Here is a 15,493-nt window from a genome sequence, read left to right on the forward strand (position 1 = left end):
ATATATGCTACTGATTCTGGTTTTCTAAGTCAACATGTGTTTTAATACATGTTTTTTTTAGTAATATATATATATATATATATATATATGTGTACTGAAGTAAACGTATGATATTATGTAACTTAGGAACGCAAGACACAAACTTTAAGAGTAGTTTTACTAAAAACATACATGCCAGCTATATTGAATAAAATGTAGACATTTTATTAAGAAGTGGTCTCGACAAAAACAGTTTAACACATTTAACTACAAACACAACTGTTAAAACTTCACAATAACATTTTTCTTTCACAGTCTTAGTTTAATTGCTGCAATTTATGTCAGCAAAAATCATATAATACAGAAAAACACACGCATCAGCCCTCCCATAACCTTTGCAGGACCTGATCATTATAACTTTAATATTACCCTGGTTATTTGCAGGTCTCGTCCAGCTCATGTGTGCCACCTAGTGTGAAGTATAGTGAGAATGCCGACTCGATCGACACAATAACAGCTGGAACTGTATCAAGCGGAGTCGGGTGTGTAACTTGTTTGTTTCTATTTCTTCCAGGCTACATTATTATTGACGTATATTTAGACTGAGAAATATTTTTCATCAACATTCAAATTTGTTTACATTTGCCGGAAGAGCTCTATAAACTTGATATTATGCCTGGCAGCAATAGCTTATATATTTAATTTTGTTTTTTACATTTTTGTAGTTCAATCAAAAAAGGTACTCTGGATCCAACCAACTTTGATGAGGATGTTTTTGACAAATATATTTCAAAGTAAGATGCTTACTATCAGTACCCATTTTAAGATGTTTTAATTTCTTAGTTATAATAAGTAACTATTCATTTTTTTCTTCTTTATATCAGACGTAAGTGTAATATTTTCCTGAAAATATATTTACTGTTTTTTTCCAACCCATTATGCGCTGCATTAGTAAAAAAAATTGCATAATTACCAAATTACTGGGGTTGATACTGTGGTATCTTTGGGTGTAAGTTAATTATCATACTGAACGAACAGTCCGCAGACTGTGTAAACTGTAAAGTAAAAGTTTGTGTACAAATTCCGAAATTAAGGGCAGGGTCTTTTGCCTAAGCAATAAATAAGCAGTGGCCATTAATATCCTCAGTTCATTATAGTTGTCGACGGATAATGAAAACTTTTCTTTCTACTATGATCAGAGAATATTTTTTACCCCAGAAGAGCATTAAAACAGTCTTATATATTTCCAGGTATACATCGAAGCACCCTTGTATGCAGGCACCATGTCCTCATATCAACAGAGATCATTACCACTGCACTGATAGTGATTGTAACTTTCAGGTAATCCACTTAACATTACAATAACATATTTTTTTTTTTTTTTTTTTTTTGCACAAAATGAAATACTTAACTATTTGGTATGCGTTTTTGTTCAAGCAATGACTAATTTGGATAACATAGTAAACAGGTGTAAGTGGGCATTGTTCACACGACTTGCGAAGTTCTTATAAAACTATTTTTTCTTTATTATTTTCCTATTCTTAACGTTTGTGACCCTAAAATTTCTTAAATACTTATCTTTTTCAAATCTATCCAGCGCTTCACCAACAAGTCGGATGTGATTCGTCATTACAACATGCATAAGAAGAGAGATAACTCATTAGCTCATGGCTTCATGAGATTCGCACCAACAGACGATTGCTCGAGACAATTTGGCAACTGACATTTGAACGGGAAAAGCACCCACTACCACTGCTTGCATGTAAGTTTAACTCATCACTTGCATTTTGTAACGAAATCGCGCTAGAAAAACCTAACGTGCGGTGGGATTCGAACCCACGACAGGTGCTTTTCTAACAAACATTGAAACACCAATTTGTTAACAGACAAGCTGCACGAAAGTCTACACTAGCACTTCTGATGTGATGACGCACGAAAATTTCCACAAGAAGAACCAGCAGTTTGTGAGTAATGGATTTGAGAGATATCGAGCAACGGAATCATGTGGAATGTCAGATTGTCCGTTTGTCAACCAACGAACAACCCACTTCCATTGCACGTGAGTTTCAAGCTGGTGTTTTAGGTTATTATTTCAAAAAGGCCGACATCCCACGGCCGTGTGCACTTATTTACTTGTACCTTAAAATACACTCGCGCGCTTGCACTTTCAAAATATAAGTAGTGGCGGACTTGCATTGAAAGTCCTGTGCAAGATATTAGTTTTCTGAAACTCATTAAAAGTGCGTTTTTGTGGACATAAAAGTAGAGTTTCTATGTTACTGGTCAAGTTTTCTGGGGTAGAGCTACTTACGTAAGAACTCACAGTTACCAGGTTTGAGAATTTCCGCTAGGTGGCGCAACAGAGAACAGAGGCCGTTTACGGTGACAATAATTGCTGAGTCAGCATGTTGCAAATTAATGTATTATTGTCACCATAAAAGCCTATATGTTTAAACTGATTGATTTGGACAACTTGTTGAACGATCGTTTTATCCCCCAGTCGTCCCGGTTGCAATTTCACTTTCAAGAACAAATGTGACATCGAGAAACATAAAGCTTACCACACCAGAGATGACGCGTACACCAGACAGGGATTCAAGAAGTTTTACAAGAACGAAGCTTGCCAGTAAGTCGTAAAATAGTAAGGATTAAATCAAGGAGAATTGTTTGAAAAGTTGTTTGAACTAAATATATCGTTGCCTTTTTTTCCTGATGAAGGTATAGGACGTCGAAACGTCGGAATAAAAATACATTTGCCAGAAGAGCTCTATAAACTTGTTACTAAGCCTGGCAGCAATAGCTTATATATTCAAAGATTGATGTTTTAAATTTAAATTCACTTGTTTATCCTCCCTAAGAAATGTTGTTTAGAGCCCTTGACCAAAAACAAGTAACATATATGAAAAACACTAAATTTTTAGTCCAAACTTTTGTTTCAGATTTCCGACATGTGCTTGGAACCGCACAGCAAACCATTTCCACTGTTTGCGGAATAATTGCGGCTTTTCATTCACGTCAACCAGCCAGATGGTGTCTCACAAGAGGAAACACGACCGACAAGATCTTATGGGATCTGACAGTCTAAGCTCAAGTAAGAAAAAATACTTCGGAACGTTTTGTTTTACATGAGAAATATTTTCCGCGCAAATCTTTGTTTTTCATCTTTCCTATCAAAACAGTTTGTGACAAAAACCTTTTCTTGGTGCACAAAACTCTTTTCTAAGTACTTTGCACATAACTTAGTTATTTTTTTTTCATTGCAAAGCTTTTCTTCTCTCTTTGTACATTTTTTTCTGATGGTTCTTTTCTTTACTAATTTTCGAAACTTTTGTGCCAAAAACCTTTTCTAATTTATTCATCTTCCGTTTATCTTGTCGCCATAGCAACCTCTCCAGAGCTTGTTCCTCCTCCTCCCACTCTCACTTCTCTTTCCTCCTCTTGCTCCTCCCGTCCTCTTACATCTGCTCCGTGCGCTCCACACCTCCCTCCAGCGGTGGTGCAGCAGTCCTTAGTGAGACATCAACAAGCCCCCGTGACCTTTGGACGACCCCCGTCCTATCTGGGTGTCAGGGGAAACCCCCCAACCCCGGTTTTGATGCCATCTTTTATTTACCCCTACGTCGCGTCGCGATTACTCAACCGTGAGATTTATTTTTCTTGCTTTCTATGAAACTTTTTCTTCACTGAAATCTTGTTCACATTTAAAAAGAGGACTTTTAGAAAGTTTTTCCTGAAAAACGTAATATTCGTTAAATTTACTTTTTCATCTTTTTTGTTCAAAAGCCTACTTGATAAGCTGACAGTTCACACTGTTTCGACCTTAAAAGTTCTCATCAGTGCAGCTGGTGACGAGAGATCGGCCATATTGACTTGTTAGCCATCCAACGGTACTCCAGTTTGTGAGACCTTATAGGTCAAAACAGCGTGCGCTGTCTGCAGCTTATCATTTATTGGCTCTATGCTTTTACATACTTGATAACATTAGGAAAAAGTTTTTTGTCGCGAGCTTTACCGACCCGGATATATTATTCCCAACGTTTCACGTTTCAGGTCCGGTTCCTTCGCTGGTTCTCGAATCCAGATCAGGTGGAAGCGCAAAGTTTGATTCTTCCATGTTGCAGGAAGCGGCAAGAAAAGTTTTAGCCTCAATTCCGACAACTGTAGCAACTGGTGGGTTTTCGTTTTACTTCTTAATGTTAATTTTCGGTAAATGTTAACAACTGTGTAACACTATACACGGATCTGTCCATAAGTTTACTGACGAATATAACAGCCTAGTAGATGTAGCCCTTCGTATCACTCATGATGGCATGAGCACTTGCCGAAACGTTTGAATAATAAAGCATGTCACTTTTTATGTACATTTGCCGGATCTGTTTATAAATTTAATGATAAATTCAACGGCGCAAATAGACGTAAAAAGCGACAAGCCTTATTTGAAACGTTCAAACGTTTCGGCAAATACTCATGCCATCATCAGTGATAACAGTTCGTAAAATAATTGTTTAAAAAAGCATAAGTCATCGAGTCAAATGTCCTGATATAAATCTCACTTTTTATTTTTGTTCTCGTTTTCAGCTGCCCTGCCCCACACTTTATCGGGTTTCACCCCAAAAGTTGAATCTTCTAATCCTCCAGTTCCTTCATCTTTTATCCCATCCACATCTGCATCTCCTCTGCTGCCATCCAGCGGTGAAATGAAACCCGACATGTCATCAACTCCACGGTGAGTTTTCTTTCGCTCTTCCACCTTTTAAATTGTCAACTTCAAATCTCTATGAGTGATTTTTTCGGTTGAAGTATTTTTTATCACAACTATTACTTCTACTTACAACGAATGTGCAGCATAAAAGGCAGGCAACGGTGCTTGTGATTCGACTTTTAACGAGCTCACCACCGAACCTGTGCAGCTCAGTTGGTAGAGTGTGAGTCCCGGAAAACTCCTGTCGTGGGTTCGAATCCCACCGCAGGCTAGTTTTTTCTAGCCTACGCCTTGCCATATGGTGGTGAATGCTTGGTGACCGGCTGATTCGGTATGGCGCCTTCAATGGGCCTGGCGTACTGTGATTTCTACACTTAATTGTGTATTTTACTGAATTTGGAAAAGCCTTTTTGCCCAATTGTTAGTAAACCTATTTTTTCTCGTTTTAACAACTTTTACTAACCACTAATGAATATTTTGTTTTCCAGTGATGAAGTTGTATCTCGGGGAAATATGAACCCGTACATTCTACCACCGGCATATAACGATCAAATGGAGGTAACATTCGCTATAACATATATTGGAAATTGCCCACATAAAACCCCACTGTAAATGCATCACAGAATGTATAAACGAGTATTGCATTTCCAGCAGTTTTTTTACAAATAACCGACGTTTAGACGTTTTGTATTAGACGCCTTCATGTGATAACGGCATATCGAGAAATACAAATTTCTTATAAAGCGGCATAAACACAAAAATCATAAAATACCCATCACAGATTTTTTTCATTTTTAGACTTCAACATACAAGAGTGAAAGTCAATACGAGCAAGAAAGCAGTCAAGCAGAACGTTGTGGGCACTGGAGCGAAACGGCTAGGTCACCTGACCGCCTGCCAGCCAATCAGGAGCAAGATAGGGATAACTATGGTTCGTTTATTGATGAAAGTCATCAAAACCAGAGTAAGTGAGGTTTTGAGTTTTGCTGAACAGAGTAAATAAAAAAAATACGGTATTGGATATCCCAGAAAAATTGCAATGTTTCAAAATATGCGTATCTTGGTAACACTATATACGGATCTGTTCATAAATTGAATGATGGCCCAAATGGACGTAAAAAGCGACATGTATTACATGCATTATTATTTAAATGCATCGGTAAATGCTCATGCCATCATCAGTGATATTAAGGGCCACATCAGTTACACCCGTTTATATAGAGTTGAGCCATATAAAAGATTGCTAAAAAGGTGCACAGCAGCGTTGATTTGGCCGTTATTTTCATCATTAAATGGATATCTTTCAAATCGTTTTAAAACTGAAATCAAAAACATAACAACATACAGCATGCAGAAGTTTTTAATTAAATTACTTTTCAAGTCCGCATATAGTGGTTCTAATTTTTTCCAATTTTTTTGTTATGTCATATTATCCAGTCATCGGTTTAATAGCAATAATTTTTTTAGTGGAGGACCAAGCTCTTAATCTTTCATCGAAGAGCAATTCGACGTCATCAAGTGAAAAGAAACCAATGGAGGTAAAATAACTTTACATTACAACAGCAGCTTAAGCTTACATTAAGACAATATTAACGCTGTGTTGCATTTGTTTCAGATTCACCAATCTGACAAACCCTCAAAAGCGGTGCTCAAGTTTTTCCGAGGGTAAGCACCTAATCTGCATATTTCATTTTGTCTCCTTGTATTTTGACGAAGATTTTCTGGTTAAACGCGCGCATAGAAAAATATCTGTAGCTGAAGCCTTTGATGTTTTAAAAATCAAAGTTTTCACAATGACTGTCTATATTGCGATTTTAACCAAACTTAAAATCAAGTTAAATGGCAATACCTGTATTATGTTGAAATAAAAATGGCTGTAATAATGTAAAAAGATGTAAATAACAGATAAATTAGGTCAACAAAGTGCCGCTTTTAACGAAATATTTCTGCCTCATTTTGCACAAAACGCAGAAAATGCAACTTGTTGACACACAACTTGTTTTGAAGTTTGCAAATAAAATGTTTATTTTCACACAGACTCGGTCCTGATGAATGCAACGTCGCCAACTGTGTATTCGGTTCGTGTCATCATTTTCACTGTGCTGTAGAGGATTGTTGTGCTGTGTTCACTGAAAAACATCTCGTGCTAACTCACACCACGTAAGCTGTCCAGCAAAACCTCTTTGTTACAATTCATTGATAAACACAACAGTTTTGTAACGCTTCAATCGAGGCTTGAAAACACTAATTTGGAACTTGGCCTTTTTACATAAAAGGAATTTTGGTATAAGCTGGAAGAAATCGCAACCGGTATAAAAATTGAATTCATTTTTGTAGGTTATCTAATATCTATATATAATGTAGATAACAGACGACTATTATGTCAAAAGTTTTTATTGTGCAATGATTTCTGTTCATAAACTGAATTTTTCAACAACTATTGGTGGTAACCATAGCGACAGTATGAGGCTTAAGCCGACTTTCAACAACTTCGTTAACAAAACGGTTCAAACATTTCAAAAAACTGTTCTCAAACAAATTAGTTGCATTTTTTTAATTTTTTTCACAGATTTCACGAAAAACTGGAACAATCGGGTTTCGAACAACCAATCGCGCGCCAATTCTCCCCGGTATTTCCCGCCCAGGACGAACCCCCCCGACCTCGCTCCCCCAGCCGCGTTACAACTCCATCTAGCGGTCATTTGCCACGCGGCGAGGGCGACACCCAGCGGAACATCGTGCTCAGTCGCGCGCAGTTCGACCAGTCACGTGACATGGGTAACCACGACAACGGCAACAACAACGGCGGTGGGGATTACCCGAATGTGAGCGCCCCTCCCCCGGTAAACATGGCGAGTTATGCCGACCATCCAGTGTACAAATACATATCGCGGATGGTGGCCGAAAAAAAGCTCGTTTACCCGACTTTGAACCCCGAACCCCGCTCAACTGGGGCTTATATGATGCTGCAGAACCCCACTCTCATGTCACAAGCGATGTCGGGCTCACAGGGTCCCTCTAGTGGCTTGGGAGGACACTTGGATTTGATGAAGAAGTTGGGAGGAAGCGATGAGGAAGGTTTCATCCACATCCGACCTGGGTAAGTTTGGGATTCGATCAGATTCGCAACAATTCAAAGCTGCTTGAAACTACCTTCGTGATCTTTGAAAAAACTTGATACAAGCTTAAAGTAACTATGCCGTAAAGTGTGTTAAAGTTTCCCATACCGAATGAGCTCGGTCTTAGGATCAACAAAATAACAATTCTGTGTTTATTTCTTCACCAGAATGACATGCATGCGTCGTGATTGCAAATATATGATGCAGAATCACTGGCACTGCACTCTGAACCGGTGCAGATACGTTTGCAAGTCGCTCGGCAAAGCTCAAACGCACAGGTATATTATGTGTCATGCAGTGGTGGGGTTCAATTTTTTTGTCACCCGGTTTTATCACAAAAGCCATATTTTTCAGCCGGTTCTGTTACAAAAAGTCCATTGACAGTAACCAGTAATGCTAACCGGTTCGCTGGTCACATAAAATTTCGTGAGACGGTTCTGTACCGACTGAAACCCAGTCACCGGGTTTTTTACCTGGTTAGCTCATAGCTACAGCGAAAAAAACATAGTTTATGACGTCATTGTTTTGGGGCTCAAAAATACGTAACACAAGCATAGGGCATAAATAACTTGAACTTTAAATAAACAATATCGTAATTGTCCTGTTTTGTTTGTTTTCATCCAGACAAGCCCACGACAGTTTGGAAGCTTATGCAAAAGCGGCAAAAGAATGTTTTCGAAGCTACACAGTGAAGAAGATGTGTCCCAACCCGGTAAACTAATGTTGCGTGTTTCTGGATTTAATAAATCCATCAAATTGAAACTATGTGCTAGTGCTAAGCTGCTGTTTCATCGACTTTTATCCTCATGTTTTAGGGCCCAATTACAAAATATGTGACCCGTTTTACACACCTAAGGCTAGACTTTTGCAGCCTACGCCTTGCCATGTGGTGGTGAATGCTTGGTGACCGGCTGATTCGGTATGGCGCCTTCAATGGGCCTGGCGTACTGTGATCTATACAAGTCTAAGAGCTTTAAAACATTGTCGACGCTGTTAGTGAAATTCCAGCGAGTCGACTTAACACGAAATTGTATTCAGAGTTGCGAGTTTCGGTTGAGGGGACATTACCACTGCTTGAAACCCGGTTGTCAGTTCGTTACCATAGGAACGTCGAAACTTCCCTGGCACATGAAGAAGCATGAGAAGATTGCTAGAAGAGAGGCGAGCGGATTTAAATATTACACAAAGAAGGAGCAATGCGGAAGATATGGTGGGTTTTTATGTGGTGTAAATTTGCAAAACTAAACAGCGAAAATGTTCCCTTTAATGGTTGGGACCATATTTTAATAATTTTAATAATTTAATTCATTATTAGCTTTTTAAATGCTGCAACTTTGGAAAATAAAACGGCAAAAGCATTTCCTTTTCATCAATTGAACCTCAATTAACCTTTTGTTTGTCTTCAAGAGATTAAATTATTCTTTTAAATGTTCCAATTTTGCAAAATAAAACGGCGAAAATCTTTCCTTTATTGCTTAGTGTGGTTGGGACCTTGTTTTAATAATTGTAACAATTAAACTACACCTTTTGGTTGTCTTCAAGAGATAAAACAATTTGTTAGCTATCTCAAATTGTAACTTATACATTGTTTTTTAAGCAAATTGAAGATTTAAAAAGTTACGTGGTGAACTATTGGTTTTTGGTTTTTACCACATTCCGCACTTAGACACATTATACCTAAGCGATGTACTTTGTTTGAAAAGTATTTTATTTTAGCAAACTGTACATATTTGTTTCGTAGATTGCAAGTACAACGGATTGTTCAGTCATTATCACTGCATAAGAGCCGGTTGTGCTTTTGCTTTCCAATATAAACATCAGATGTCAACTCACGTGAGAAAACATCTGCGCAGAATGTTGGGGAGGAGTTACAACGGAATGGGTGAGATACAGAAATAAACAATTGCACAGAAACATACAAAACAACATGTTTAATCGGAAACAGCACGTGTTTAATCGGAACATGAAAAAAGTTTCTACGTATACACACACAAAACTTGCACCAAAATGTCACACACACACACACTTACAAAAACATACAAATATACAGTAAGAAACAACAGAAGAAACAGTTTGCATGTGTGCTCGCAATATATAATTCATTGCTCTGAAGAAGCTTTACAGTTCTGGTGGGCAAACCGTCAGCAAAAATACAAGTTCTCGAACAACAACTAATATTTTGTTTAGCATTACACCAGTTGAACGACAAATTCGATAATCATACGAAACGCTAGTTCGGTATTTTCCAGAAAGAAACAATTCTGTAAAACATCTTGCACAAACAAACACAAAACATTATCGTCAAAGTCCGGCAAGTAAGACACGAAAAGAGTTTTAAGATTTCTATTATTATTGCAGATATGACGTCAGACACGACTGACATCGACCACAGCAACGTCGATTCCGGCGACGACTCTCTACCGCTGATAGTGGACGAAGCGGACGAGATCGAGCAGCGTCCAGGCGTTGCCATGGATACGAGCCAGGTACTGACAAAACAAATAGAAAATCTTTGCCTGAAAATTATCACGAAAAATTCAACAACACAAAACGGCGTCTGATATGCTTGACACTAATACAAAAGTTCCATCACAAAATCTTGTTAAAAGTTGAAAATATTACTTCAACAAATTTTTTTTCTTTACAGGCGACTGCATCATCAGTGACGCCATCGTCGTTTCTACAGAAACCGTCGAATTTCATGCATGAGTTGAGCCGACCTCAGCTAGCGATGTTGGAGCAAATATCGAAAGGTTCGGGGTCGAAATATTTCACTTATTTCGCTTCGACCGAGACGAGCTCGCTCACCACAAACCTTTCAATTACAGGGAGGCAATCTTTGGCGCCAACTAGCGGAGATATGGGTTCCCCCCGACCTGTGACGAGTCTTCACTCGACCTCACTTCCTGCCCAACTTGAAAACAACGATCTTTCGTCGGATGAGGGGGTGCTGGATTTACGAGCAAATTATCCCGACACCGATTCAAACAGCAACGAATCCAACTCGAGTGAGTTTTGAGCGATAAGTTTTCTATGAATAACATGAATTCTATGAATTTATTTCTATGTTTTCTATGAATAACATGTTGTAGCGATTAAACTAAGAAGCTAAGAATCCCGTTTCCCGTCGTAATTCATAAAAGCATTTTTATCCCTGATAACACGCAATTATCGTTTTATCGCCATTGCATTAATGGTGACAGAAGCGATTGTTGAAACGTCCATAATATATTGTATTCATTACTAAGTATTACTTCGTACATCGAATATTTTGTACAATAGCAACATAACATATTTTACACACACACGTTCTCTGGCAGTTTTGTTTTGACCAAGCTACTTTTTAGGTCCGTGTATATTGTAGCCAGCACTTTGAGCTGTTTTAAAAAATATTTTGAACGCCCCAGACGAACCGTTGGTACCAAGCAATTGAAGTATCGCGGTGAACCTTGCTCTAATCCGACGTTTTAAGTGCCGTTTTCGCATTTAATCTTAGTATTTCAAGTTTAAATATATGACAGAATTATTGTTGAAACGTTTTGTTCCATTCCAACACATTCTCTTGTGTTTTTCTGATCTAAACAAAACTGTTTGAATGGAATTTTAGAATTCTCGAACGACATGCCGTCGACAAACGGTGATTCCCCTGAGAAGATACCGGAAGAGGAGGGGAGTTCGTTTCATTTTTCTGACCCGGAAGTTGTCAACAGGTGAGGAGAAGTTTCTCACTGACTTGTTTCGCAACCTGAACTTTTTTCTGCCGGTTTCGTTTTGATGCAAAACAGTTTAAATGTCAGGAGTTTAAAGCGAGCAAAAAAGTTTCCCAAAATTTTCACAAAAACACGAAACGCAGAGAAATAGTTGATATTCTCATTGGAATATTTTGTTGACAAAATAGCAAAAGAAAACGTTTAGCAAAAACTTGATGACACAAAACGTATTTCTTATTGAAAAGTCAAGCGATTTTTGTTTTTCGGTTTATTTATTCAAAAACTAGGCTTTCCCGAAATGTAAAAAAAATCTTGTTAAATGTTACGTCACTATTTGCGATCATTGCGTCATAGTAGTATGACGTAACAGTTGAAATTCTCAAATAAAGTGAAATAATTTTTGTTGAGCAGATTCGTTCCGAAACCAAACGACGAGAATCAATCGATGTTCGCCAAATTCCGAATCAATAATGACGTCATAGAAGGATTTCGAAGGTTCGAGTCTTCGGAGAACTGTGGCGACACCCAGTGTCCGCATGTGTTTAAAGTACGTCATATTTCATTCATAGAAATCGTTGTCATGTAAATAAGTATTTATTCAACATAAAAAATGTGGGTAGTGAGGGTAAAACCCTTTTCACAGAATTCAAATATAATTGAGAATATATCCTCCTTTCTGGTGATAAAAGCATGCTATAATCCCTTGCAGGTTTCGCATTATCACTGCACGAGGGACGGATGCATGTACAGATTCACAGGTCGCACTCACATGTTCAAACATCAGCAGCATCATGAACGTGTGGCCGGGTTGGTGAGGGACGACTTCAAGCGGTTCAAGACAACACAGGATTGTGAAGTAGATGGTTGCCAGTACAGAAGCACCAGCACACATTTCCACTGTCTCAGATGTCAGTTTAAGTGAGTTCATTCCGCAGTCGATATTTTGCTACCAACGAGCGAGATTTGCAAGAGGCTGGGGGGAATTCTAATTGATGGTCGTGTTTTGCTGCACAAAGCTCGTTAGGAAACCCGCTTTAAGCTTGCAAAGTCGTGCATGTAACAAGCGCTATGGTTGGCTGCACAAAGCCCGTTAAGAAACCCGTTTTAATCGTAAAAACGTTAATGCAACAAGCGCTATGGTTGACTACACGAAGCTCGTTAAGAAACCCGCTTTAAGCTTGCAAGGTCCTTGTAACAAGCGCTATGGTGGACTTAAATCGTCTTTATTAGAATTTTTTCGTTGCTTGGAAACAAAGTTTGTATTGTGACGTGACAGGTGTACAGACAGTGCGAAAGTTGGAACACATCGACGTCAACACGTTAAAGCTGATACACTTGAACAATCCGGTTTCGAGAGATTCAGAGGGAAGGAGGATTGTATGCGGGACACGTGCAAATACAGGTAACAATCACAGATTGTGATGTCATAAACCAGAGGAAATTCTGTATGAAAGCATCAAGCTAATAAATGATAAGTAACAGCAAACGGTGAAAACTTTTTCAACCTACAAGGTTTCATGCAAAAGTAGTTTTCTGGCAGAAGAGCATGTTTCTAAAATACCACAACATGGTCCTATCGGGTCGGTTTTAATCCCAGCTTTAAGTGTGGTCGATTGTATCAGTTAGCAGTCGATTACGTCACAGCAGTATGTCGTAACAACTTGAAACTGTGAAATAATAATTGAAATTCCGACAGACACAGAAATACTTCCCACTTTCACTGTCTCCAACCGGGCTGTACTTATTCGGTGGTCGGTCTGTCCGGCATAGAACAACACGCCAACAAACATAAGAGAGGAATTCTACTCGCTCAAGTCTGCACAAAAGCCGGGTACGTCATTGCCATGTTACGTCATATTGCTATGGAAACAAGCACGGTTAGAGAAAAATATCGCAACTTTTGATGTTTTTTTCGCAGACAAGACATTGAATACAGCAACATGTCGCAAGCCCGAATTCCGCTGAATCATGCTGACTCAGCATTTAGCGCCCCCACCTCAAGCGGTGCCTACCCACAATTCAACGCAGAGTCGTACGCTCGAGTGAGCACTCACAGCAGCCCCGTTCCGGATGAACGAGCATCGCCACAGTTCAATGCTTCTGCCGTTGTGACGCAGCAGTTTAATCCTAGTCTCATGCAAGGAAACGCAGCCTCTAGTGTGGCGATGGACCTCTCTGATTCGCTCAATCTGTCTGCCAATCAAAATCACCAGGGCGGGGTTACAAGCGTGATGACCGGTTACCATGCAGGCATTGGACTTTCCTAGCTTTCCTAGTTTTTATTTTTCCCGTAGATTAAATCGTTTTTCTCCCGTGAAAGATTTTTGCGCTTGTTATAGTTTGGTGGTTAGAGTTTTATCGTTGTTGGATCGAGTTTCTTTTCACTTTATAGCGACTTGCCTCCCGCTTCTTGTGGCGAATTCTTTTATCCAAGGCATCTTGCCCCAAACTTTGCGTATTTTATCGCAAAGCGCTTGTTTATGCAAAAGCCCGCAGCTTTTAGCTTTTATGCAGCATGCTTTTGACCGCGAGTAACCTCGACGGCGGTGAACTCTTCTGTACGGGGTCAACGACCTTCTGTAACCTTTTATCAGCTCGTTTTTAGCATCAAATAAACAGCAGCCTGTTTTTTTGCGCAACATCCTTCTATGAAGTCATAGTGTTCGATTGAAAGCCATAATCTGTACATTGTTGTGTCAAACACAATGCTCTGTGTGATGTTACAACGGCATCCTGCCTACCGTGCTCATTTTTTGTTTATTTATTTAATTACTTCGTACTTTTGTAGTGTGCAGCATGTAACTGTGTTCGTCACGTACTTCTGTTTTTTTACTGGGGACCTGTTTTTGGCGGGAACCTCTGTGATTGGTCGAATTTTTAACCAATCGAGATCACGATACAGTCGCTCAGGTGCGCAGCATAGTGTCCATACTGTGAACAATAAAACCGTTCGAACACCTGCTAATGACCTTTATGACGTCAGCAAACGAATAAACGCCGATTGTGAACACGAAGTGAAATTTCCTTGTATTTATTATGATCACTATTTTTTTGCATGTATTTTTTGTTTGTGATTCTTTTCAACCAAAAACTTTTGAGTTCTTGTCGATATATGACGTCATCGATCAGGTACGTGTTTATGACGTCATGTGTGTGACGTCATGGACCGTGTTCCATCTTCAAAGATATAAATCCTTTTTTATCCGACTCGAGTGCTTCATCAACCCCTGCGTGCTACGTAATACATTAATGACGTACTCGCATTATGACGTAACAAACTGTGTAGTGACGTTTTATCGCGTGTGTGCCCATAGTAATAATATATCAATATTTAGCGGCTGTACTTTTTGGATTGTTGTCGTTGTTTTCACTTTGGTTGGTGCCTCTTAGTAGAGGGAGTTGACTCGATCGTTGTGTGTCTAGCGAACAAATTCTGGATTTGTGCATTTTCTCTATGCATATGTACATAAACAACATATTGGTCACTCCGGCAATAAAATGCATGCGTGATTGGGAATTGGTTCGAGTAAAGTGATTTACGGGTTCAACCACCGTTGTAGGTAACCGCCTGTCTTATAAAACATACCTAATACATTGTAAGCATCATTCAAATAACCGAAAACTTGACTCGATAATTGTGGTTGTGGTCAATCGCATAAATTGCTAGTTGCACTTAAATAAATGCAGCGATACAAGCCTACATTTAAAATATCAGATCAACGTTATATTTTTACGATTTTGATTGAACGTGATTTAAAGGTGAGGTAGGAGGCAAAACCTGTGAAAATTAAACATTTCAGCAACAAGCCACTTTAAATCGGGTAACTAAAAACATTGTTAGGCTTCAAACAGGAAAAAAGCATAAGCCTATACTATATTCAAATACTGTTTTCTTTTAAGCGGTATGTAGAAATCTGAGTCAAAAATCCAATAAATTAGGCCTGAAGTAAACCTGCTTAACGTATGATAAAAACCACGTGGCG

The 15,493-nt window shown here is 38.9% G+C and overlaps 1 protein-coding gene across 1 annotated transcript; it reads left to right on the plus strand.

The window, feature by feature from the left end:
* The first annotated feature begins 1,680 nt into the window (after positions 1 to 1,680).
* Positions 1,681 to 15,027, plus strand: LOC145228586 (zinc finger protein castor homolog 1-like). The gene is made up of 26 exons (XM_080093701.1): positions 1,681 to 1,741; positions 1,866 to 2,038; positions 2,480 to 2,605; positions 2,919 to 3,070; positions 3,363 to 3,620; positions 4,030 to 4,149; positions 4,558 to 4,705; positions 5,170 to 5,239; positions 5,480 to 5,645; positions 6,149 to 6,219; positions 6,297 to 6,346; positions 6,719 to 6,841; positions 7,251 to 7,781; positions 7,968 to 8,078; positions 8,425 to 8,512; positions 8,839 to 9,010; positions 9,542 to 9,682; positions 10,159 to 10,286; positions 10,448 to 10,553; positions 10,629 to 10,808; positions 11,408 to 11,510; positions 11,922 to 12,057; positions 12,220 to 12,428; positions 12,787 to 12,912; positions 13,207 to 13,341; positions 13,429 to 15,027. The coding sequence occupies exons 2-26, from the start codon at positions 1,905 to 1,907 to the stop codon at positions 13,775 to 13,777; spliced, it is 3,933 nt and encodes a 1,310-aa protein (XP_079949827.1). The 5' UTR covers positions 1,681 to 1,741; positions 1,866 to 1,904; the 3' UTR covers positions 13,778 to 15,027.
* Positions 15,028 to 15,493: the final 466 nt, after the last annotated feature.

The sequence above is a fragment of the Phallusia mammillata genome, chromosome 5 (genome assembly GCF_965637545.1).
Source record: "Phallusia mammillata chromosome 5, kaPhaMamm4.hap1.1, whole genome shotgun sequence".
In the NCBI taxonomy this organism is placed as follows: domain Eukaryota; kingdom Metazoa; phylum Chordata; class Ascidiacea; order Phlebobranchia; family Ascidiidae; genus Phallusia; species Phallusia mammillata.

What these genes read in the sequence shown, in the direction of transcription:
- LOC145228586 (XM_080093701.1), top strand. Translation starts at nt 1,905, where the DNA reads ATGACGCACGAAAATTTCCACAAGAAGAACCAGCAGTTTGTGAGTAAT. An exon ending in ATCTGACAGTCTAAGCTCAA is followed by an intron (nt 3,071 to 3,362) that starts GTAAGAAAAAAT and finishes TTGTCGCCATAG; the next exon opens with CAACCTCTCCAGAGCTTGTT. An exon ending in TTCATCCACATCCGACCTGG is followed by an intron (nt 7,782 to 7,967) that starts GTAAGTTTGGGA and finishes TTTCTTCACCAG; the next exon opens with AATGACATGCATGCGTCGTG.